Source organism: Toxorhynchites rutilus, chromosome 3, assembly GCF_029784135.1.
Source record: "Toxorhynchites rutilus septentrionalis strain SRP chromosome 3, ASM2978413v1, whole genome shotgun sequence".
Classification (NCBI taxonomy): Eukaryota; Metazoa; Arthropoda; class Insecta; order Diptera; family Culicidae; genus Toxorhynchites; species Toxorhynchites rutilus.
Window position 1 is genome coordinate 260,670,046 of NC_073746.1, and position 26,738 is coordinate 260,696,783.

The 26,738-nt window shown below is 38.1% G+C and overlaps 2 protein-coding genes across 4 annotated transcripts in view; one reads left to right on the forward strand and one right to left on the reverse strand.

Moving 5' to 3' along the window:
* Window positions 1-26,738, forward strand: part of LOC129773126 (fructose-bisphosphate aldolase-like) — a 609,238-nt gene that overhangs the window by 209,047 nt on the left and 373,453 nt on the right. The window lies entirely within an intron of this gene.
* The window catches only part of LOC129773122 (glucose dehydrogenase [FAD, quinone]), an 83,108-nt gene continuing 63,035 nt past the window's right edge, over window positions 6,666-26,738 (reverse strand). For all 3 annotated transcript variants that reach the window (XM_055776684.1, XM_055776685.1, XM_055776683.1), the window contains 2 exons: window positions 7,409-8,703; window positions 6,666-7,355 (listed from right to left, as the gene is read on the reverse strand). In XM_055776684.1, the coding sequence (XP_055632659.1) occupies window positions 7,104-7,355; window positions 7,409-8,703 (1,547 nt within the window). In that variant the 3' untranslated portion in view covers window positions 6,666-7,103. The remainder of the gene's footprint in view (window positions 7,356-7,408; window positions 8,704-26,738) is intronic.

The window sequence follows — 26,738 nt, forward strand, 5'->3', positions numbered from 1 at the left end:
CAAAAAAAAAGTGTGGTTCTATAGTTATGAAACGCAGAGTATAGCATAGCTTCTTCGAGATAGGGATGAGCGGAGGGATCAAACAAAAAAAAATAAACTGAGTTTATTAAAAAAAAGTATTAAAGTGTATGGAGAATCTAACGAGAATATACAAATTCTTTTTAAAAAATGGTTAATACTTAATACAGTAGAACCCCGATTTTCCGCGGAATACTCTGACAAGGGCATCGCCAATAACGAAAATCGCGGATAACGAGATAAAGGACTAAGAATGAGGTGCAAACACGAAATAAAAATATTTCAGCACGAAAACTATGTTTTATCAATACAAAAATCCTTAAACTATCCGTCTGAAAGGTAGTGTACATCACTGATCAGATAATGTAAAGCCATGGCCAAAACAAAAGGGCAAGCGCCTACCACACAGTGACAAATTTCGGGAAGCTCTCTAGAATCACTATAGAATACGTTGCGCGGATAATCCACACCGCGGTCATCCACTCGCGGATAATCGGGGCTCTACTGTACTTTCCGAAATCGTAGCGTACTTAAACTCTAGAATGAAGGAAGCGATAAAATGTTACCATACAACCAAATTATCAGTATCGTGACACCTTTCCCGTGACCCTACTGACTACAAGGATTTTCAAGATCCTTGAGAGTCGCTTTACTAATAACTTAGAACTCTATAAAAGAATATAAATTTAACATTGTATATTCAATTATTTTCATGCACAAATATGTTACACTCATAAGAATGAGATGCAGAGGGCAACACCTAACAACGTTTCGGATCAGGGTTGCCACATATACAGAATATTCTGTATTTTACAGATTTTTCACCAAAATGAGATACAAAATCTGTATGTACAGAATTACAGATTTTCAGCGAATTGCAGAATTTACAGATTTTTTCAAAATTCATTTTTAAGTATAAAATTTATTACAGTACATACATACGAGGTGTGTTCAAAAAGTATCGCGAATTTTGTGTTTTTCAAAAACATATTTATTTATTCATGAATATCAATTTTGTCCCCTTCAATGCAATCCCCATGAGATATTATACACTATTATACACTTATACACTCACAGGAGGGCAGATCTGGGGAATACGGTGGCTGTGGCATCATTAGTGTGTTGTTTTTAGCCAAAAAGTCGCGCACAAGCAACGATGTGCGAGCAGGGGCAAAGTGCAAAGGCCGACCCGCCTCATGTCCAAATCATTGATAAAAATCGAATGGAACGAGCCGATCGATATGTCTAGGTTCACAGCAACTTCTCTAACGGTGATTCGACAATTAGCCAATACCATTTTCTACCCTTCATCAATTTTTTCGTCTGTTGTTGAAGTGCTCGGGCGTTTGGCACGCTCTTCGTCGTTCACATCTTCTCGGCCTTCTGAGAACATTTTGTACCACCAATAAACGTTGCTTCGTTCCAACGCAGCTTCTCCGTATGCCACAGTCAACATTCGTAATGCATCCGCGCACTTAATTTCGTTTTTTCACACAAAATTTGATACAGGTTCTTTGATCCATTTTTTTGAATAGGTAACAATCGAAGACGAGTCAAAACACGTCAAAACACGTGCAAAAAAGCAGCTGTCAACAGTTAACTGAACATTCAACATGGCCGAACATGTCGGTATAAGTGAGAGACATGAGTACCAACATAACGCCACTAAATAACCGAAATTCGAATATACGTAACCCGCGAGAATTCATAATTCGCGATACTATTTGAACATACCTTGTAGATACCTTGATTTATAAAAAAAAATAACACAACGCTACGAGATGGATTCCATTGGAGGCGGTTATTAAGCGAAATCTTGAGCGATTTGAAGAGATTAAACTTTATAAGAAAAATTACTTCAATGTGAAAATAAATCTTTATTTCCATTTTTTCCTTAACTTTCCGATACAGATTTTTTTAGCTTAAAAATACAGATGTACAGAATTTTTTCAGAAATTTTTACAGAACTAAATGTGGCAACCCTGGTTCGGATGATGGAATGGATATTACCATTTTGATGTTCGAACTACTCATATCGCAAAATTACACTTTTCGCGTTCCAATTAAAAGAATCGAGCGGTTATTGTTATTGAGTGACAGATAAGATGGCTAATTTACATATAAATTGACCGAAGCTAAAGTGGAGGTCCCCGGTATAAAAGACACTCCCAATTTGTTGAGCTGCATACATTCACTGCAACCACTGAACAAGTGCATCAACAGCCACCACTATGTTTTTCAAACTTGCATTCGCCGTTGTTTTGGCTATCGTTGGTAAGTGAGCATAAGTTTGCCCCAAATATATTGATTGTTAGAACTATATTACTTATGTCACAGCCATTCACGCCGCACCACAATTGGGAGGATTGCCAGCGGTTCCGGCCATGAATGGAACACTTCCTGAACTTCCAGCAGGCGCCCCTGATCTACCAACACCCGAATTGCCCGAATTGCCAGGCGCAGGTGGCGGCGCTCCAGGTGCTGAGAGTGCCAGCCTGCCAAATCGCATAACCAATCGCATTACAAACAGAGTAAATAACTGAAATCTGGCCAATCGAATGTTTACGAAGAATTTGGAGTTTTAAATTTTGATCATTCATTGTTTTGAAATATACCTGATTGTAGACGAAATCATGAAACAAGTTTATTATACCGCTTGACAATTGTCCAATATTTTTCGATTGGGAGGAATTGGGGGCAACTGGGAGGATTGAGGTATTTTCAATGTAATCGACCCAATTTTCACGGTACCACTGAAGCAGCATTCGATTGTAGTGACAGTTTGCCCAATATGGCCAAAATTTCGGACCTTTGTGAGCCCTGTTAAACGGAAGGAAACATTTCTGCAGGCACTCTTACATTTTCCAGTCCATTGTCTTGTTTGTGACGAGAACCTTGGTTTTCTGTTCACAGCTGCAAACCCCTCGCCAAATCAAGAACTTCCTGGCAAATTTACTAGAGGAAAAGGACTTAAATTTGCTGGGGACTGTGTGATTTTGGCCACCAAAAGCCCAGCCATTTCGGAGATGTTTTATCCTTATCCGCAGAGCACACATCTTGCCTTTACCGCTGCCAGAATGACGAGGGAGACGAGATCTCGTGCTGCGTAATTAGGTCGGGCGATGCAGGGTTGGAGCAAACCTTATGGCCGGCGAAATATGGGCGGCAGGACTGCATCGTATAGGCACGGTATGTATAAAAGGGACAACGCAACGCATTGTAAGTGAAATACATTGGATGTAATAGGAGGATCACATTCACGTCCCACACATCACCCCTCTTCCGAAAAAAAACCGAAACTCAGGGATAAATAGTTCATTGTGTTGTCGAATACATGATCAAATATATACTTTAAACATGCTAGATCTTAAAATTTCCAACTACTGTTATGAAATTTTTCGAGAGTTCAGGTGTTCTCTAACAACTATAGGCTGTGAAATTTCATACCGAGGGATGCTGTAGAGTAGTGTGATCGTTTCTTTTGCTTTCCTAATATTTTGTAGGGATAGCTCCTTCGGAGTGCCTCCCATTGTATGCTTTATTTGTCTGCGACACATGTTTTTACAAGAACTGACCGCTTTCATCGCTCAAAACCAGCATGCCATTCCGTTTTTCCATCGCGGTATACTTACGATGGTCGAAACGTGATTCCCCTTTTGCACGAGTTTGACGTTCAACAACGACTGTCTCACCTAATTTAAAACGATATTGACGAGCTCCCCACGCAGCAGAGTTATATGCATGAACTTCTGCGTTCAATTCCTCTCGGTAGCTTATTCCATTTGCAAACTGTGATCATGTCTTTTTTTCCACCGGCTTCATGCAGTTTCTGGTGATTGCGCAAAAAATGAAAGACTTCATCTATCCCTTCACATATTTCGTCATACTGGTTCGCCAAACTCGCTCTCAAAATATTTTCAAAATTCATTACGTTTCTCGCGTAGTAATCTTGATCAACCATCGTATATAATTACCACATCTATTAATCTCAATCCGGTTGTCTCAATCCGCTATAATTCGTTCTAAGCATCGCGGTCGCCTCTATTCGCTGAATAAAAATGCGGTCGTCTCGACCCACTAAAAACACTCAAAGCGCGGTCGTCTCGATCCGCTACAAATGTTCAAAGCACAGCCGTCTCGATCCGTTACAAATACGGCGCTCGTCTCGATTCGCTATAAGCGGGCGTCGCGATCCGCTTTTAATAACAACAAGCGCGGTCGTCACGATCCGCTTTCAATTACATCTAGCGCGGTCGTCTCGATCCGCTTTTAATAACAACAAGCGCGGTCGTCGCGATCCGCTTTTAATTACATCTAGCGCGGTCGTCACGATCCGCTTTTAATTACACGGTCGTCACGATCCACTTTTGATAATACCATGCGCGGTCGTCGCGATCCGCTTTTAATTACACCAAGCGCGGTCGTCACGATCCGCTTTTAATTACATCTAGCGCGGTCGTCACGATCCGCTTTTCATTACATCTAGCGCGGTCGTCGCGATCCGCTTTTAATAACACCAAGCGCGGTCGTCACGATCCGCTTTTAATTACATCTAGCGCGGTCGTCGCGATCCGCTTTGAATAACAGCTAGCGCGGTCGTCACGATCCGCTTTTAATAACACCAAGTGCGGTCGTCACGATCCGCTTTTAATTACCACGATTCCGATCCCAATGTACATCACTACACATATCAAACAAAAAATGTACATCACTACCCATTTATAAAAATTACATCACTACACATTTCAAACAAAAAATGTACATCACTACCCATTTCAAACGAAAAATGTACATCACTACACATTTTTTCCTCATTTAACAAACAACATGTGAGAGAAAAAAAGCACTCGTGTTCAGCTACCGGCGATATTACAACAATCACAATAACTAAGCCGGGATGACAGCCATGTTTTTTCTCACTTCCACGTATTTGTTTTTTCGATTTTTTTTTTGCGATTTCGCTCCACACCACGCTAAAATAATCGGCCAAACGGTTAATTAGCTGCGACGAACACAAGTAGCCGTACAGCAAAAAATTCCAGCTCCTGGCAGGATCGCCAATGTGTGATTTTGGCCACCAAAAGCCCAGCCAGGGACATCTCCTCTGGCAGTGGCCTTATAGAATTTCAGAGCTGGGAGCTATCAAAAATCCATCTTCCCGTACATTTTGTCATCTATCAGCATGCATCAATCGTACTTCGTACTTGTTGTACAGCTTTCGAGCGCGTCTTTTTGACACCAGATTTAGTTTCAGTGCCCTGTTTGGTTGCTTGCAGGCACGGAAATTACGATAATCTTCTCACATACGGATTCTCCTGATGATACTTTGGTTAGAGTTGTGTTTTTTTGGCGATGTCGTAGTCCGAGAGTCCCGGGTATGCTTTAATAGTTCTCAGTACCTTCAACATCAGCTTTCGATCATAAGTTCCACTAAGACGTGTCCTCTGATACATACGAAAAACAGGTGTACGTTCACGGAAACACGGTCGAGTTAACCACTTTCAGAGATTCCGCTATTTTACTACCTGACCACGCCAGATTTTTAATGTGGGTGTCCAATATCAAATTTCTCCTTTCGGATTCTATCCTACACAACTTTTTCAAAACAAAACGGATCAACGTGTAATTTTTTTACCGTCTGAAGATACAGGTATTCTAAACCATTTTTGTGTCAAAAGATTTCTGATAAGCCTACTACGATCGCGGTTATAAAATTAACAGTAATTCCGGATTCTAATTGTCTCAAGCCTTACATGCTCGGTAAAACTCTTAACCTTCCCCGAGATGGAGTCGCGATACAGTACAGTGATCAGCATTCAGTTTTTAGTCAAATCATAAACGAGATGTTGGGGTCAGCCCTGCCTTTCTGAATGACCTTCAGAGATCAACCCAATATCTCTGAAAAAAAACGTTAGTTTTAGGCTGTAAAAATAGACCGAGCAGAACTTTTTACGAACAACCAAACGCTATCAAATGCTTGCAAATATGACCACTGGGATGGTCGCTATCGTTAAAATGGATTGTCTTATTTCTAATGATCTAAACCTTAGGCTTTATACTAGTTTACATAGCTCTGATATTAAAATGTTAAAGATGTTATTTCGCACGAGAACGTTTTTATCGGCCACTTTTCTTAAAATATCATACATTGATCATACAAATTGATTTCATACTTAAATCTTGTCGAAAGGATGTAAGCCGACCGATATCGACCGGTTAAAACACATAATTTCTAGCTAAAATCGTTTTTCTAATGATTCAATGTGTATATATTTATTTTCTAGAAGCTTCACAACTAATCCAATCTCAACAGTCTCCTTGTTTGATTATTATGTCAACATTATAATGCTTTTGTTTATTCTTCTGTTCAAGTTGGGGAATGAGTTACGTTCCAAAGAAGACTGGGCAGAACATCCATGCGACCGAAAATGGAATAGCGGTGTAGAATACACTCCGTATTACTGTCATCATTAGGGAAATGAATATTCCATTCCTGATCCTGTGGTTTATTCGAATATGTTTTCGCTACGACGACAGCGAATTGTTTGTCCTATGATTTATGATTCTGCTTACATTGTTAGAAGTGTCTGGAATGCAATTACGGAGTAAACGATGTGATGAACTCAGGGGAAATAAAACTTCAACAGTTTGAATTAGATTTTATTGTCGTAAAATATTCATAATTTACATGGAAATTTATGTTATTATAACAACATTCGCGGAGGTATTTATAATAATACCATACATGAAATTATTTCGAAGATGTAGACATATATCAGCGTGCACAGAAAATCGGAATAACATTAATTATAGCAAATATCTTACTCGTTACAATAACATTAAAGGAATTTGGAAGTCGTTGTCTATTTGCTGATATACGATGAAGTTATTAAAATAGCATGGTGCTTTTTTCTCTTATCAGTGTTCTAATAGATACTTTTGGACAGGACAAGGGAGGTAGAAATGATCGACCGACCAAATGTTCTTAACATAACCTCCATTATTGGGAACCACTACGGCTAATGTTCGATTTGTGCCCTAAATGCTAACAAAAAGTTCACAGTGAAGCGAGTGGGCCCTATTCACTAGCGTGCTCCCCACGCCCTGCGGATCAGATGGGCTCCTTTTTCGGCTATCATTATGACTGGCGCGTTTGTATTGCCAGATGTAACCTTGGGCATAACCGAAGCATCCACCACCCGGAGGTTCCGAACTCCATGCACTCGCAGCTCATGATCAACGACAGCCATAGGATCTCTCAGTGGTCCCATCTTACATGAACCAGCCTGGTGATTTTCAGCCCCGGTATTTTGCCGCACTGCGCACTCCCAGTATTCCTGAAATAATATAGTTATCAAATGCGCTCGATATGCGGACTTTATTCGCTTACCTGTGATCCGAATTCATGATTCTGGCAGTCCTTAATCGGTGTACGGTCCAGTTGGATCCCGTAGGCTTGCAGTGCATCGGTATCAGCTAGCCGCAGAGCAAACTTAATTCCTTCAACCAACACCTTCACATCGTGTTGTTCTTTCAGATAGTTTACGACAATCTTGGGATGATCTAGAGGGTTGCTTGATTTCAGCTCGATGTACCCACGACTCTTCGGGTGCAGAACGGCAGGGAATATTTGAATCGAGCGTGAATCGTTGCTAATCAATTCACCCACTTGACCACTCTTCGCACAATCCGCCAAAAATCCCCCGAAGTAAAACTGCACATCGGGATCGTTCGGTCGCTCTGCGTACTTGGTGCTTATTTTAGCCGTGACCGCAGACACTCCCGTGCCGGACATGAGACCATCTCGGAACAGAAGGTATTCCATAGCGGTTGCCCAGTTCAGAGGGGCAGTGTTTGTGTCGTTGATATAAAAGTTGATGAAATATGCAACGTGATTGTGTAGATTACGTCCAACTCCGGGCAAATCGTGAATCGTTCGGATACCAACTTCATCGAGATGTGCTTTCGGACCAATGCCGCTGAGCAGTAGAATCTGGGGAGAGTTCACTGCACCACCACTGACAATGACTTCTTTCTTAACCAAAATCTTGCGCATATGGCCGTCTTCGTCAACAACCTCGACACCGTGGGCTGTTTTTGAGGTCGGGTGAACCAAAATCTTGGTAACCGTAGTGTTCAATAAAATATGCAAATTCTGTCGATTAACGGCGGGACGAAGGAAAGCACGAGATGAGCTGTATCGGATTCCATTCTTGCTGGTGGTCTGAGCTATCATGAAACCGGTAGTGTTGGCTCCGTTTAAATCATGCACACTATAGCCCAGTTCTTCACCTGCCTTCAGCACCGAATGGGAGAAAGGAGGGTTGTATGGGAACTTTGAGACTGGAAGCAGTCCACCGGTCGTATGGTACTTGCTGTCAACCTCATTCATCTGTTGGTTATCCTCCGACTTCATGAAATAGGGCAGAACATCCTTCCATTTCCAACCGGCGTTACCCATTGCTTCCCAGTCATCGTAATCCACGGGATTGCCACGGATGTACATCATTCCGTTCATGACCGACGTTCCGCCAAGAACTTTACCGCGTGGCCAATAGCAGCGTTGTTCGGGCGATCCCAGACATCCATACTGTTCCGGCTCCGTGTTGAATTTCCAATCGATATCGCTGCCGATATAGTTGAGGAACATTGAAGGAATCTGCGCTCCAGTCGGCTCGTCCGCCCCTAAACGATGGGATGAAATTGGTAAAAGAAGTGAGAAAGTGAATAAAGGTTGTAGTGATTAACGACTAAGCCATTGTGTAGTTAATTTTGCCGGTAATTAATTTTTTGCCGCGTTCTCGGTGAACATGTGTACGCTTGAAGGCCCCATTCCAACATGTTTCATGTTGTAGAGTAAATAAACGAACAGTGCTGGTATCAGCGTGTATCTTGAGACCATTTGTTATCACACATTTAGCTACCGATGTGGAAAATTGGTGAAGTCATCTAGTGAAACTGTTAATCACCCGACCACCTAGCGTTCGGGTACCGAGACAAGGGAAGAAAACTAATGTACCACCAAACAGTGGACGCGTGGGGAGACCGATGTAAACATCAAAAAGGGCTATCAATTTATCTACTTCCATTCGATTTGGTAATTTGTTGCCACCATTTTCTCCATTAAATAGCTCAATACTTCTACGATGTAAACACTTCTGTTTTGATGCAATACTTGTATTATTATATATACTGCGTAGATACAGCAGGGGTTGGTTTTTGCAATCATCAAAGGAAACATTTCTGTTTCTTCAACAAATCTGAACGTTTTTCTGCATTCAAGAAGCATCCGTCTAAATCCGTGCAAAATTTTCCCAGAACTGCAACGACGGACGTACCAAAGAGCGAATAAGAAACATAAAGCGGGAAAATCACTGTTCTGAACACCCCGCACGAATGAAACTGTGGGAGTTTTTTTTTCTCTCCGTCAAAACTTTGCATTATCGGTAGGTATGTTTTCGACATGGACGATATTGAATTCAAAGCTCAAGCAGTTGCGTATAGTTATCTCGTGGTGTGTATAGCTTCAAAGTGCTTTTCTTTTATGTATACATACCACTGTAGCGCAAGAGATTGCGTCGGGCATGAGCGATTGCGATCTTGAAACGCAACACATAAATTACAGGGAAGCTCACGGATGCATAAGGTTATCAGAGATATGAGTTATAATAGAACCGTGTGTGAGACGAGCATGAATCATTCATATTTGTTCGAGTCATTCCTAGTTTGACGTGTAGTCACTGCGAGCAGACAACTTCGAAGTGCAAAGTGCTTTTCTCCTACTTCAACGAATTATGTTTTGTTTTCGAGCATGGGAAAAGTTTGAACAAAATACATATACGTTTCGAACTTGAAATGCGCCTAGAATTTTCTTGACATGTACTTTAAAGTGCTACGAATGGCAGAAGTACGGTGATTCTGCTCAGAAGAACAACTTATGATGTATGTCCATCATTAAAAAGCGACTAGTGCTTGCATCAGTTGGATTCTGAAAGCACTACTTATTCTACTAAAGCGCTCTCATCGGTTGGTTCTCTAATATTTTGATAGCAGGTTTGAAATGTTGCACGAAAATGGTGTTTTCAAAAATTTTATTTTGATGTCAAATGTCTTAAAAATGCATGAAACGTCGAGATCCACTGTCATCTTGATTTTTTTTTTTGTAAAAAATCGACGCTCTGAGTTTTTGAAAACCGAAGAATCACCGGAAATCAAAGTTTACAATTTTTTTTTGATGCCAAATGTCTTGAAATTGCATAACACGTTGAGATTTACAGTTATCGAAACTAGTAAATGAAGTCCGATCGAGCTAACATTTTGCATTGGGTATTTTATCGTGTAAATCACAGGTGACATATTTGGCATCCACATTTTTTCGAAAACACCATTTTCATGTACTTGGGTGATTTTTCGATTTTCAAAAAACTAAAACTTTGCGCCACTCTCCCTGAAGTCCGATTGAGATGAAATTTTGCATAGGGTGTTTTTTCGATGTGGTGAACATTTTGTATGGGGTTACTTTTTGAAATTCGAGATGACGATTCTCATTGGCACTTCTTTCACCATTTTTTTTTGGTTATAACACAAACAGTGAAGATATTAAAACAAATAAACAATTTAGCTGCTTGTGCTATGAGAGAAGAGCAACAAATAACATGTCCCCATACAATTAGGGTTTTAGCCTTCATGGTGGATAGGGGTAATCCGTTCACGAACCAAAGAACTAGTTCGCCAAAAAGATTGAACGAACGGTCGTTCTTTTTTAAAAAACGGTAGCCCGTGATTCCGAACGAAATGCTGGAGAACGAATTATGTGCAGCTGAACTGAATACATCTAACGATTTCGATGCCTGAATGCCTGAATTTGACGTCAGATTACGGCTTTCATTTCTATACTGGGGTGTAAGTTCAAAGTTTCGAAAACCAGAGCGATACATTGAAGAAACAAAATTTTTCGTGATGGACAAGGTGAGTCGATGCATGTTGAAAATTATTCTACATTTACCGATGGCGTTATCAGAACCAAAGAAGAGGAACATTGTTCATGCTTCGCGCCCATTGAGAAAAACCGGTCGAATCTGGGATTTGTATATGGTACACTTCGTACGGAGTCGGAGTTTGTTGGATGAATTCTGTTGCGATCAATCCCTCTTGCTAGCATGTATTCAGTCTTAGACGCATTGATCCCAAGCCCAATAAGCCCTGCTTCGTGTTCCAGTCGGGTATTACAAGTTCGCTACAGTTGCATGTGTTCTTCCGATTATGTCCACGTCGTCGGCGAAGCAGATAAACTGACTAAACTTGTTGAAAATCGTGCACCGCATGTTGAAGCCCGCTCTTCACGTAACACGTTGGAGAGCAGACAGGAGAAGCCATCGACTTGTCGAAGTCCCTTGTGGGTCTCAAACGATTCCGACATTCCGACAAACAATTCCGACGATCGCCTGAGATCCGCACACTGCACCGTATACCGTTCATCGTAGCCTGAATCAGTCTTGTCAGCTTTCGGGGAAAGCAGCGTTCGTCCATGATTCTCCATAGTTGCCGTCGGTTGATTGTATTATATGCGGCCTTGAAATCGACGAAGATGTGGTGCATAAGGACCTGATACTCGCGGCACTTATGGAGGATGAATCCGGCCTGATAACTTCCCACAAATCTACTTACTATTGGCGATAGACGGCAAAAGATGATCTGAGACATTATTTAAAGGTACCATTCAGGATAGTGATTGCACGGTGGTTCCCACAATCCAGTTTATATAGATTAGGCGGTTCTGTGAAAATTCTGCCAACTAGAATTTTGATCATTGCAGCAATAAGAAAGTTCATGACACCAAAAAATTGTATTTGACTAGTTTGACCATCTGTAGGTTTAGAGTATATGCTGTCTGCTTTTGCCTGTAGGTGAACTTAGATCTTCAGGAAGGTTTTTGTTGGTTTTGATGGCATTTGGAAGATATGTTCGCTTCTTTTCTGCTTACATACGATAAAATCATGAAGTTGTTTGGCATTCTTCCCCGACTGTACTAAAGCGAAAGTATGGAATTTTGGCTATTTTCATCGTTTTTAAAAATAAAAAATGATTTCTGTGTTACATAAAATGTTACTATTATCTGTAACATAGGAAGCATAACAATACTAAATTCGAAATGGCAGGCAAAACCACCCTTCAAGCCATTTGGCTGCAAGATCCGGAGATTTGGTCATGGCTGATAAACACTAGCTAGGATGCGCATACTGTTCCGTATTCATATCCAGAGATCGAACCAGGCACCCCTAGATTGTGTCGTGACTGACCATACACTTATGCAATGGGTACTGCAATTCAACTTTCAACCGATTCCCTTCCTTTGTTCTTCTCCGAAAACTATTAAAGCTGAGATATTATGGTGTCTGGAAACAGTTATGTGCAGGGTTGCCAACCTTCCAGTTTTTCCTGTATATTACCAGTTTTTTTTTTCAAGCATGCCAGCAAAACAGCCAAAGGCCAAAAATCTCCAGTTTTTTAATTTTTCACAGTTTTATCCAGTTTTTTTGTGATTTTTTCGAGATTTACAAGTTTTCTACTCCTCAAAATTATATTTTTTCTTTCAGTTGCGAGAATCCTACTCCACTTCACTCACATCGAAGACCTTTATGGTGATTATCGTCTTTCATTATCTATATCTTTAGTATAAGCACACAGAAGTACGGTACGGTGTTTTGTCACTAATTTGCCTCTCATTTAAAGATATTCAGTCCAATCAGCAAAATTATGCCAGTTTGGATAATGTTTATGTGGATGATCAATAAATATATGTCAGTATGTAAAATTTCACACAACGCCGAAGCTTATTTCAAGACCAATAAAGTATAAAGTCTCCCATTACACTCTGTAATCAAGTTCTAAAACGTTTTAATTTGAATGATCCTTTATTTATCAACGTGGCGTTAATTAATCCAACTATTGCCATAGAAAAGAAGCATATGTAAATTGTTCCCCTTCTAGGAAGTGTTCCAAATATTTGCGATCGAAATGATATCCAGAAAATCGACAATACATTTAGGGAGATCCGAAACCTGGGTTTTACTGACTTCACTGTAAACGAACGCCAGGATGCTTCTTTCCTAAATTTTTATCCCAAAATAGTATGACATAAATTTTGCTTATCCCAAATTGATAAAAAATAATTTCAACATGCTTGATTCTGTCGCATTCCTCAGCAACCGTTGAATGATTGTTCCTAGTACACCCAGGTTTTTTGAAGCGTTTTTTGCGCGGTTTTTTTACGAGGTTTTTTTACGCCGATTTTCCAATTAACGCGAATTTTACAATTAACGCGGTTTTTTTACGCAGATTTTCCAATTAACGCGGTTTTTTTTACGCGGTAAAAAATATAACTTTTCTCCCTCAGCTCACATTTTTCTCTTATGTACTCTCAGAGCATATTACGGCAATTAGTGCTTGTAACGGAGCTTAGCGCTTAGCGCCGCACCTTATCACGATTCTTACGTGGATTTTAGGTGTTGGGTAACGGGGAGCTCGCCGGGAGGTACAACGGGACGGGGTTTTTACGGGCAGCGATTCGTGAATGTCTTTCCCTGTCTACTTAGCTCTGGACGGTCCAACAGTGGTACTGCACGTGAATCGGCAGAAGAGTGTACAAATTACTAGGGGATCTTCTAGCAACAGTAGATGACCTCATTCGTGAGGAAAACCGAACTATAGCTACCAGTAACCAACGAAATTGCAGGAAAAAACTACGGGTTTTCGGAAGCGAGCAACACTTAACTTTTTACTTTTGTTATACATAAAGATAGTCCTATTTGATATCTATCATTAGGTGACATGGGTTTTCTACGCGGATTTTCCAATTAACGCTTTTTTTTTGCGCAGTTTTTTTACGCGGTTTTTTTACGTGGTAAGTATCCCCCGCGTAAAAAAAACCTTGGTGTATACGATTCGAATTAATCATAACTAGAAAGTAGAACAGGGACAAAAACTAAGCGAAGAATTCTAGCTTTCATAAATTATGTAGGAATAAAGAACAATGAAGAAAAATGAAGCAAAGTCAGGATTAGCAAGATTGAACGATTGTTCTCAGAATACAATTTGAACAAAACAAAGCCAAGAAATAGAAAAGGAACATAAACATTGCGCGGAATTCCAGTTTTCAAAAATTATGTAGACATGCATAAAGAACAGTCAGGATTAGTAAGAATGATACAAACTGCAAAACAAATTATAATATTATGAAGATGTACGTCCTTTGGGAATTTTCAAAATATATTCATGTTAAAGAGTTTATTTGAATGTTTTCTTTCCATGTAACACTGTGATCAAATACATTTGGTTTTGTGGTTTTTCAATCAATCGCAATTAACAGGATAGCTTCAGAAGATTATTCTTCCCCATCAGTAGGATATTTCCGTATCCAATATTGTATGCGCCCGCAATCGATTATTGCTCAGTCGCCGAAAGTTCCGAGCTCAGAGAGTTAATTCCCCTCTAGTTTGCCTTCCAAATTGCCATCGTAAACCACACCTTCTCTCGATTCAATCACACACAAAAAGCATACTTAAGCGATATTCTGGTGGTGAGACACATTCATTTTTCGTGAGGACATCGACAAGACAACATCGTTGCCTAACGTGCTGGAGGAGGTGGACGGCGAAGGATCGACACATACACGCGCAGAACTCTTTCCGTTAGGATGCCATTCAGCATCGAGAAAGTTCCGGAAAGATCTAATCATTGCTGGAAAATAATCTGCCAGTTCCTTTGGGAATTTTCAAAATATATTCATGTGAAAGAGTTTAATTGAATGTTTTCTATCCATGTAACACTGTGACCAAATATGTTTCAATCAAGTGCTATTAACAGGTGGTTATCGAGTTGGCATTAACCACTGGTGGGCTTCCAGTATCGAGGAAAATGTGGAAATATCTAATCGTTACTGAAAATAATCTGCCAGTTCCTTTGGGAATTTTCAAAATATATTCATGTGAAAGAGTTTATTTTAATGTTTTCTATCCATGTAACACTGTGACCAAATACATTAGGTTTTGTGATTTTTCAATCAATCGCAATCAACAGGATAGCTTCAGAAGATTATTCTTCCCCATCAGTAGGATATTTCCGTATCCAATATTGGATGCATAAAACCTTGTGCCTCCAACGTAACGCTCTCGTTTTCGAAGTTCTCCAAATATTCATTCATTCAGAATGAATTCAGATTCAACTTCATACAAATGATCTCTAAATCAACGATAGTCCTACGTCACCCTTGCGGTTATACCATAGATATAACCCACTTCCTGTTTTTTTCAAAAATTTGACTTCATACCATACATATAACCTTAAATTTTGACCCCAATTCCCTATTTTTAAATTGCAATTTTATTATTTTTGTGTCAAAAATATTCTAATAATTTAACCGTTGTTCGTTTTTTCAACAGAACAAATTTATTTAAGTTGTTCAATGACTGATGGCGTAACGCCCGCTTCATTGAACATCCATCTACAAATACACAAGTAACATCAATTCATCTAAAGCAGGGAGTATATCCGACGAGCTGGAAGCCTTTTTGAATGAGCACAATGAGTTATCGAAATTCTTCAAATCACATTTGCTTGGATTACAAAATGACATTCACGCTATTGCCATCAACCCTGATAAAACATCAGCTGGAGAGCACGTGTGTAGATCCAAAGCACAAGCGCTGCTGGAATCATGATAGCACGGTGACACGAGAAATTTAATGCGAAGAAAAAACAATAATCTGGAATTCATCGTTGACACACACCGTTCATACGACCCTCGCTATGTTCTTCTTCAATGACACTAACGTTCCCAAGGTTTGCCTTCTCAACGTAGTACTACTTGCGTCATTTTTATTAGTAAATAGTTGAGATTTCTATGACGAACAATACGCCTTAAATGTATTCTGGAGTGGCAAGCTCAAGAATACGCGTGACTACAGTGCAAGTCAGAAGGGTTTCTTTAACGAAAAATCTCTTGCATAAACATTAGACCAACGAGACCCCGTCACAGATACTTCATTCATTATGAACATCATTTTTCATTTTGATTTAATATTTATGAACATGCGACGAAACAAACAGAGGGCGCGCTCGAAGGATTTTTATGTTTATCATATGGTGATTTGACATGATCAAGAAACGCCAATTCAAGATATCGTAAGCTGTGCCTACAATTTATGGTCGACATATACGCGAAGGTAGAGATTGAACGACTGCAACTCTTACTACACAATCAACAAAAGCGGTGCGAGGAATAATACATTCACTTGCGAGACACTATCATGACATTGCGCGTGTGTTCAAACACAAAATGAAGTTCGATCGTATTCGTCCCCACATATTGTTGGTTGTATTCTGTTGAATACAACTTATTTTGACCATTTTTTCGCGACAAGGCGAACGAATTTAAGAGTGTAAAAGTCGATTTCGATCGAATTGTAAAATCCGATCACTCATAATAAAACATCCATGAATAAAGGAAGCAATATGGCTGTGTTTCAAACTTAGATTACCGATGTGTATACTCCTCGATTGAATGACAACGATAAAATAACGCGATTCCGAACAGGCCGATTAATTTGAACTTTTTCCAATTTATGAACGAGACCAAGCTGTTATAAACTAAGCCATGTCGAAAACCACATGCACGTATTTTCTAACAAGGAGACAGCAATAAATATTGATTTTTTATATTTCATTTTTTCTACTTTACGACTAACTTATATTACTTTTTTCAGTTGACGTTTAACTTTTAAGAACTCAAACATGTCAGTTACGTTAATGAAATACGCCAAGAACAATCATATAACCTTTCGTTCAAATCATTTAATTCGTTTTTTTATCGGTCACATTCGATTTATTTTAAAGATCGTTAAAATATTCAAACACACTTACAATACATTAGTGTGTTTTATTCAACACCCAAAATATTCACTAGACATAATTTATTTGGCAGAACAACGTTTGCCTGGTCAGCTAGTATATATATAGCCATTCCATGCCAAACCGATATAGTGGTTCTCAGATTTTCGTCAAAAGTGGTAATTTTGTTCCTTATCGCAAAACATTAGACCCGTATTTTTTATTTTTTCATTAGGGTGCCCATTTCCATTTTAGGGTGGTCCAAAAAATCAATTTTTTCCACTTTTTCCCAAAAATGACTTTTTTCAAAAATTCATAACTTTCGAACCACTTTACCGATTTAGATGATCGATATATCAAATTGAAGCTAATGAGCTTTAATTGTAAAACATTGCTTTTGCAGATAGTATGGATCCCATTTTCGTAATTATTGATTTCAGTCGTTTTTTAATGTTTTCATGGATTTGGACTAGGGGGCTTTTGATAACTTTTGATCTATTGGACTGATTCATATCATCGACATATCAAATTGAAGCTTACAAGTTATTTTTCTTTGAAAATTTTTTGCGAAAAATTAGAATTTTTTTTTGTAATTATTGATTGAGTTAGTTTTTCATAGTTTTCTCGGTTAAAGATAGAGGGCGCTATAGTTTTAAATATTTTTATGGAGGATTATTTACATAACATATCTCGATATCAGAGATGCTAGAATTATTGTTTTTAAGTTATAATTTTGTAAATCTAACATGTTTAAAGTCTTCGATCAATATTCCTATGTGACTAAACTAGACCTATGCGACTAGAATCCAATCTTCCCGCAAGTGTGATATTTTTCCATTCAAAGTTTGCTTATTGGCTTCAATATATCGATCATCTAAATCGGTTCAGTATTTCAAATGTTATGATTTTTTGCAGAAAGTCATTTTTGGACAAAGGGGGAAAAATGATTTTTCGACCCACCGGTTAACTTTGAAAAATCATATTTAGGAAACGAAAAAATAGCAGCTCTGATATCGAGATATGTTATGTAAAAAATCCTCAGCTTTCAAGAAAAAATATAAAAAATATATATCGCCCTCTAGTCCAAAGTAATAAAAAAATAAAAAAACGACTACAATCAATAATTACTAAAATAAATTTTTTTTTTCGCAAATTAATAAATAATATTTTATTTGTCTACGTAGGTAAGTTTTATAAAAATCAATATTTCTCCGTTGATATATTGAACATCCACCAAGGCTTGCGGTCTTGTCGTTCGTGAAATTTATAAGAAAGTGCAGTGTATATTTTCCATCCGCCATGCAAGGCTATACAAGTTTTAGAAGTTTATCGAACAGTAACCCATATTTCGTCATAAGTAGACCCGGAAGCAAATGTAAGTTGTTGAAAATAGAATGACAATTTTTATACGATGTTGTTTAAATACTTAGAAGAACTAGTCCTGACCCAAACTTAACTATTTTTCTATAAATCTCCTTGAATTTCAGCGAAAAAAAAATCTTATCCAGAACAGAAAATAATTATCAGAGACAATTTTCATTCAAGATTTTTCCCTACCTGCAGAGAATGCAATTTTTCATTAATTGTGAATAATTTCGTCTGCAATGATGTCAGGACAAAAGTACTTATGTATATGAGTTCCAAACTTCATTCACACCAGATGGGCCAACCAGAAAGTCTGCCGGGCCGCAGGTTGGGTATCGCTGGTCTAACGTCATGTGTATTGATATAAACTAAATATAATAACTTTTCTGTATTAAAACTATGGAAAAATGTCATACGGTGAGTCAAATATCTTTGATGTGATGAATAGAGCCTATAATTTTTCAAAAACCTGTGAAATATTGTTATATCCAAAAAGTCTGCAACAAAAATAAAAAGTGTTTTACAGGTGTCTGTAAATTTACAAACATATTTGTAAATCTGGCATCTCTGGTGGTCTGAGAAATTATTGCAAGAATTCGCTTGAAAACATGCATGAATTTGCTTGAAAATGAAGTGGATTGAGTCCGCACCACTTAGTTTCTTACCCCCTACCCCCCCTAAAGGCCCCTATTCCAAAAATTACGAAAAATTGTGTACCTTTCCAGATAAATCTGTACGTGTGGCAACACTGGTGGTCAGTTTGCGTCCATCATCCCTACTTCCAATCGCATCGTGTTCGAGTATATTGTACAACTTTCAACTAGATTCATGGTATCTATGATTGCCAATTGCATTCAGCATCAATGGAAGCAGCGAACGAACCTCTCCGCTTGCAGCAGACTAAATGAATGAGTACAGAGCGGGGTTCGTTCTACTTTAAAGCTCGATTGTTGTGCGGAATCAAAACGATTCAAGGGTTTGTTTTTTTTTTCGCAAAATTGGAAAGCAATTATAACATTATGCAAATGTGCCTCACCGACGTTTGACTGTTTGTGTACGGTTTTCTTCTGGTCGAATCAAACACACTTGGCAGATATCCGGCGAGAATGATCAATGTGGATGAATTTGATTCTTGTGTTTTTTTCTGTTTCATTCTTGCAGTATAGCAGCGTTCCCCACCACTGATTGGAGAGATCACCGCCCCTTGTGGCCTCTGGATGGCCTGTACCGGTGATCAATGATCGTTGGAGTGATTTGTGCAATTGCAGCTTGGCAGAATAGTATGCACAAATGCTAGGACTAATCGAAATATTAGCAGATAATGGAGCCCAGATTGCAGAGCTCTCGTGTAGTGAATAGATATTTCATTGCTGTCTTTGGTGCAGTCGAAGTCTGAAGATGGCCATAGATTGCAACCGGACTGATAGTATAGCGAATCGAACGTTGCCTAATCAAGGGGAGCTCTTGTTGTGTTGGTAATTGGATCTGATGAAAACAGACCGATAATCAAGGCTTATTCAGATTGATACACATAGAAATATGCCGAGTCAAACTGTTTAACCCTCCTGTACTCGCATGCAAAATCATAACACGTATACTCGCGCACGGTGTCACAGACCGAAAATTGAACTTCTCTGAAATGTTGCCATTGTGTATTTTTCAGGCTCTATTGGCATTTATTTGAATAAGAAGGCATGATTGAATGAAAAAACTCCAGAAAATACGCTTTCTTCGTCTTTATTATGTGGCACACGTCCCCTTTGTACCAACACATGCGTTTAGCGTAAACGATGACGAACGACGAATAACGAAGCTAGAGAGAATCGCAAAGTCGTAGTGTTGATATTTTCTGAGAAATTAACGAATTATTGATTTCTCGGTCTGACAGACCAATGCGCGAGTATAGGAGTGTTAAGAAAAACGGATTTGAGGACACACTTATTTCAAGGTTAATCTTTTTTTTAAGAATGCATTCTCATCCCTAATCTTGATGAGAAAGAATTTAGCTGCAATAACGGCACTCACCAGTATAGTTGATCTGGAGTTGGAACAACTCTTAACCTACATCGGATCCGCTGCACTCATGTGCTTGATGAAAGGTGACTCAGTTTCATAAATGTCATCCGCACGATGTGCAAGCCGCCCGGTAACTTTTGAAAGATCAATCAGCTTCTCGCCGTAAGAAGCTAAACATGAGTATACCTCATACGAAGCACAAGATTGCCTCTCACTCGTGGACACTTGGTATCTCCACATCGACGAATCTTCGCGAGTGGTCTCCCTTTGCGGACGAGATGTTAGGCTGCATAGGTCATGATCAAAAGGCATAGTGTGGAGTGTGTAATTGTTGACTGCGTGTAATCTCAGAGCGTCTTACTAATTCTACTTGATTTTGTTTTTATTAGTATTCGGTAATTTAGGATCTAAAATGATCACTATTGGCAGAAGTGGAAGGGTTTCCTTCTACAATAACGAGCTGACCGATAATTAGATTGCTCGTGACCGCTCAATACTTTCGGAGGCAACCTTTAACCTTACAATTGGAAGATGTGCAATCTATTTTCAGCTCGGATTCCCTTGAATTGGCTTGCGGTCAGCATTTGGAGAATTCGCAACACACCAAATACGTTTGCTAACTAAATTGCACTCTCTAAGCGTCTGCTCGATCGTTGGTGTTTGTCTCTGTCTTAGGAGAATGATTATCTCGACTTAGCAATAAAACGTACATAAAGCTGACTGTCTACAGGTGAACATAAAATAGACCAGTTTGGAGCATTTTATTTAATAGTCTACAGTTCTACATATAAGGTTAATTTTACAACTGTTTTTGTGGTGAAAATTGTTGTTTTAAGACATTCGATGCCATGTTTCTCGTGATAGCCTATTCGAGGAATGGAATAATTGTGAAAGAACGCTGTTAATGTAACGGTATATTCATCTGACATAAAGCAACTCCAAATCTGTAATGTGTCAGAGAAAAAAAGGATATAGACGGTGGATTTTGTTAAATACACCTCCAAAAAATAGTGTACACAAATATTGAACTGAGTATTTTATTGTAGAGCACGTAGCCTATTTTACCTTTTTATTGCTCCCATTCAGTTGTACTTATATAATCAATTTTTATAAATTTATCGCATTGCTACTATATTTTGTTAACAGAAACTATTGAGGAAAACTATACACAGTTTAGAAACCAACATAAATTGTTCTTTATATTCAACTGGTTTTGGTAATTTTACAAAAAAAATCTATTTTCTATAAAATTTCCTTCAAATGAATTATGAGAAGCTGTTAAATATATCAATCACACACATTCTTTTCGCTGTCTTGAGCGACACTGAACAGAATTTTTCATAGAAATAATCCACAAATTATGCTATGCGACAGCTTTCGTCAAACAGATACAAAAAATCCGAATTGAATTGGTTGTATAACGGTTGTGATATTCGATAACACATCGATAAATCTTTTATGTAAATACGCCTAACAAACGCTCACATTCTATCTTTTAGACGTATCAATCAGAACTCTCTTTGTTTACCAATGCCTCATCAGAGCTACACTCTAATTCAGGATACCACATCCTCCCCCGACAGGAACAATAAAAAGAATAGAATGTAATCTAATCAATAGATGCAATGCCCAGACTTCGAAAGGAATATTTTCGATTGTATTCTTGTTAACTAAGTTACCGCAATATCTTTCGTATCATCAAAGTTTGTTTATCCTATTGCTAGATATGCCTCATCCTCCGGAAGCACTAAAACGATCAATAAACGAAATTGAAAAAAAAAAATTTTTTTTTATCATTCGTCCTATTGATTATTTATTGTTTTAATTTGGAAAATTACGTATCGATACTTTGAACTGTTTCTAAGAATTTTTTGTTTTTTTTTTTGCCTTAGGCCAAAACCCGACTCGATATGGTGAATCTATAGATATTGATATTACTACAAGTTGGTCTTGGGCTTTACCCGACTCAACTGTTTCGCATACAATGATTCTGGCCTTGAGCTGTACTCAGCGCAAATCTAACCAAATATTGGCCTTGGGCTGAACACGACTCAATATAGTGTATTAATAGTATTTAATATAACTAAAAGCTGGACTTGGGCTTTACCCGTCTGAACTATTGTATCTTAAAAAAAATCTGACGTAAGATTCAACTCAACTGTTCTGTATACAAGATTCTACGTTTTAACAATATTATTTATTCTCTTGATCTAAATTTTATGAAATTTTCACACAGCCAAATATATAGTTTGAGGAATTTTAAACCATGTGTTCTGTCATACTAGCAGAACTTCCGAGAACATCGAATGTCCTCTTGCCACTGCCATCATTTCTGTTTTCAAATAACTTACCGGGGGTAAAATACACAACAAACGAGATCACTTTTTGAAAACACACCACTTTCTCCCTACACGGTTTATCATGGCAGGATCGCCAATGTGATATTCCATAACACACCGATAAATCTTTTATGTAAACACGCCTAACAAACGCTCACATTCTATCTTTTAGACGTATCAATCAGAACTCTCTTTGTTTACCAATGCTTCATCAGAGCTACACTCTAATTCAGGATATCACAACGGTGACGGTACATTTTTCTTCAGTCTTTTACCTTAGAACTTTCACCACTAGAAAACACCTTCTTCACATCTGGCTCGAAGTGCGCTGCACATTGACGACATGTTTAACCTGAAAACTATGCTCAAATTCACTAAAATTGATTGATACGAGACTCTCCAGATGATCTTTTACAAGGACGAAAACTTTCTCAAGACTACAGGTGAATGAAATGAAAAATGGGTGGGTTATATCTTTGATTTAACCGCAAAGTTGACGTGGGACTAGCTTGGCTTAGCAATCATTTGTTGGTATTGATTTTTGATTGAATGAAACAATTTCCGAATTCAATCGAATTCAATGTATTTGCTTTTGGAGTAAAGAGATTGAATAAATGCCATGTGAGGTCGATTCATGCATTGTGATTATGGTCTTCGTTACAAGTAAATTAAATGACAGTCCTTCTACGTTTGGCATGATACCTAGGACAAAATATGTGAATGGAAGAATTATCAAACGATTATTTTATTTTACATTTCCCTCTGAAGTTTGTATCTCTCAAGTGTACGTACTTCTCGACCGCGAATTTGCTTGAATTGATGAACTTCAGGTACTCAGTGCCAGAAACTCAGTGAGCAGAAGATATGAAGGCATATCCTTCAATGCAATCTTGAATAACCGACCCAAAGCGTTGTGTTTGTACCCGTTTTGGTAATCCGTGTTAGGAGAACACTTTTCGGAGTGCAAAAAAAACATGCGGGTGCAGAAGTACCCCCGGCTTGCTGAATCAACAACTTCAACTTAAACCATGTTCAGGAAACATATTCTAGCCTGCACAAAGCCAACCGAGTACAAAAGTACTCGCAGTTTGCAATTATTTTTGCAAAACCGATTTCCCCAGACACCTTGGTTCTGAAGTCTGTGTTAGACAAACACATTTCAGTCGGAACAAAAATACCTCCGACCTGCATGAATTTGCAATGCCAATTCCCCCAGACACCTTAGTTCTGAAGTCTGTGTTGGGGAAACACATTTCAGTCGGAACAAAAATATCCCCGGCTTGCATGAATTTGCAATGCCAATTTCCCCATGCTCCATGGATTTGCTGGAACAAAAATACCCCCGACTTACATGTATTTGCAATGCCGATTTCCCCACGCTCCTTGGATTTAAAGTCTGTGTTAGGGAAACACATTTCAGTCGGAACAAAAATACCCCCGACTTGCATCAATTTGCAATTTCAATTTCCCCAAGGCTGCTTGGATATGATGGCTGTGTTGGGGAAACCGTAAATCGGGCCAATCAACCCGATGTAGTTAGGGCGTTTAAATAACGCTTAACATTTTACAGTTATTCAATTGTTTATCTAATGATAAATAACATTTTACTAATTGTGATAGATGCGTTGGAATATTCCCTATCAATTGATGGAAACATCTTTCCGATACAGTAAGAAATGTTCGAGTTATAAACATTCGGAATCTTTGTATGCTTCTATGATGCAAAAAATCATCATCATCAATGACCGAGAAATCAATATTTCGTTCATTCCTCAGAAAATATCAACACAACGACTTTGCGATTCTCTCTAGCTTCGTTATTCGTCGTTCGTCATCGTTTAGCGTATCGCATGTGTTGGTACAAAGGGGACGTGTGTCACTTTTTTAACACTTTCGGTCTGATACACCGACGCGAGTCGACGACTTTGCGATTCTCTCTAGCTTCGTTATTCGTCGTTCGTCATCGTTTAGCGTATCGCATGTGTTGGTACAAAGGGGACGTGTGTCACTTTTTTAACACTTTCGGTCTGATACACCGACGCGAGTATAGGAGTAACTTTTTTGGACAAGTGTCTTTTTTTTATATTCTAGAATATTGTTGAATGAAATGTATAAGATCATTACCGGACTATTCTTATTTGATTTCAGTCCCTTTTGTAACTGGATTGAACGGATTCATACATTAACTATGCGTCGATATATTCGTCGTTAAATTCATACATTCAAAAGCAAAATATAAATGTTTGACTTTCGTATAGTTATTCGCTAAATATAATGGTCATACATATACACACTTGTGAAAGAATTTCACTTTTCGGTCTGTGACACCGTGCGCGAGTATACGTGTTATGATTTTGCACGCGAGTACAGGAGGGTTAAACGGTTTTATTTAGCTTGCCCAGTAATCTGTTTGTATGTTTGTATGTTTTTATGTTTGTATGTTTGTATGTTTGTATGTTTGTATGTTTGTATGTTTGTATGTTTGTATGTTTGTATGTTTGTATGTTTGTATGTTTGTATGTTTGTATGTTTGTATGTTTGTATGTTTGTATGTTTGTATGTTTGTATGTTTGTATGTTTATATGTTTGTATGTTTGTATGTTTGTATGTTTGTATGTTTGTATGTTTGTATGTTTGTATGTTTGTATGTTTGTATGTTTGTATGTTTGTATGTTTGTATGTTTGTATGTTTGTATGTTTGTATGTTTGTATGTTTGTATGTTTGTATGTTTGTATGTTTGTATGTTTGTATGTTTGTATGTTTGTATGTTTGTATGTTTGTATGTTTGTATGTTTGTATGTTTGTATGTTTGTATGTTTGTATGTTTGTATGTTTGTATGTTTGTATGTTTGTATGTTTGTATGTTTGTATGTTTGTATGTTTGTATGTTTGTATGTTTGTATGTTTGTATGTTTGTATGTTTGTATGTTTGTATGTTTGTATGTTTGTATGTTTGTATGTTTGTATGTTTGTATGTTTGTATGTTTGTATGTTTGTATGTTTGTATGTTTGTATGTTTGTATGTTTGTATGTTTGTATGTTTGTATGTTTGTATGTTTGTATGTTTGTATGTTTGTATGTTTGTATGTTTGTATGTTTGTATGTTTGTATGTTTGTATGTTTGTATGTTTGTATGTTTGTATGTTTGTATGTTTGTATGTTTGTATGTTTGTATGTTTGTATGTTTGTATGTTTGTATGTTTGTATGTTTGTATGTTTGTATGTTTGTATGTTTGTATGTTTGTATGTTTGTATGTTTGTATGTTTGTATGTTTGTATGTTTGTATGTTTGTATGTTTGTATGTTTGTATGTTTGTATGTTTGTATGTTTGTATGTTTGTATGTTTGTATGTTTGTATGTTTGTAACATTTTTGTCTGTAGCGCTGACCCACATTAATAGAAATTCGACCCCCTTCCTGTTGACCGATCGAAATTTGGAACACACCTTCATTTTCGTTGTCATTATAAAACTGCGTATTTCATGATCTTGAAAATCCAAGATGGCGGCCGCTACAAAATAACGGATTACATATTTTCTTAAAACCTCATCAATATGGGTTTTGCAAAACCTCATCCATATGGGTATCAAATAAATGGGCTTGACTAGTAGAATACGGTTATTTATGATAAATGTAAATCCAAGATGGCTGCCATTACAAAATGGCGGACTACATATTTTCTCAAAACCTCATTAATATGCGTATCAAATGACAGGACTTGACTTGTACAATACAGTTACGAGGGTCGCTATTTATATTTCGGGAATTGGCAACACTGATGTCATGTGAGTCCATCTGACGGTTCCATCGTAAGTTTGACATTTTTGACGATATACGTACTCAGAACATTTTGTCATACGGACGCTATTCGTTTATTTTATATTTAGTTGAAAGTTTGGTCTCGGCAAAAATATGGAACTGAATCGTGAACATTTTCGTGCGATGATTTTTTACGACTTTTGGCGATGAAGCTCCATCAAAAACCACTGTGTATCGCTGGAATAGTGAATTCAATCGTGGTCGTAGTTCGCTGTCCGACGAGTTTCGTGAAGGTCGACCAAAATCGACTGTAGTGCCAGAAAACATTGATGCTGTGCACGAAATGATTAAGC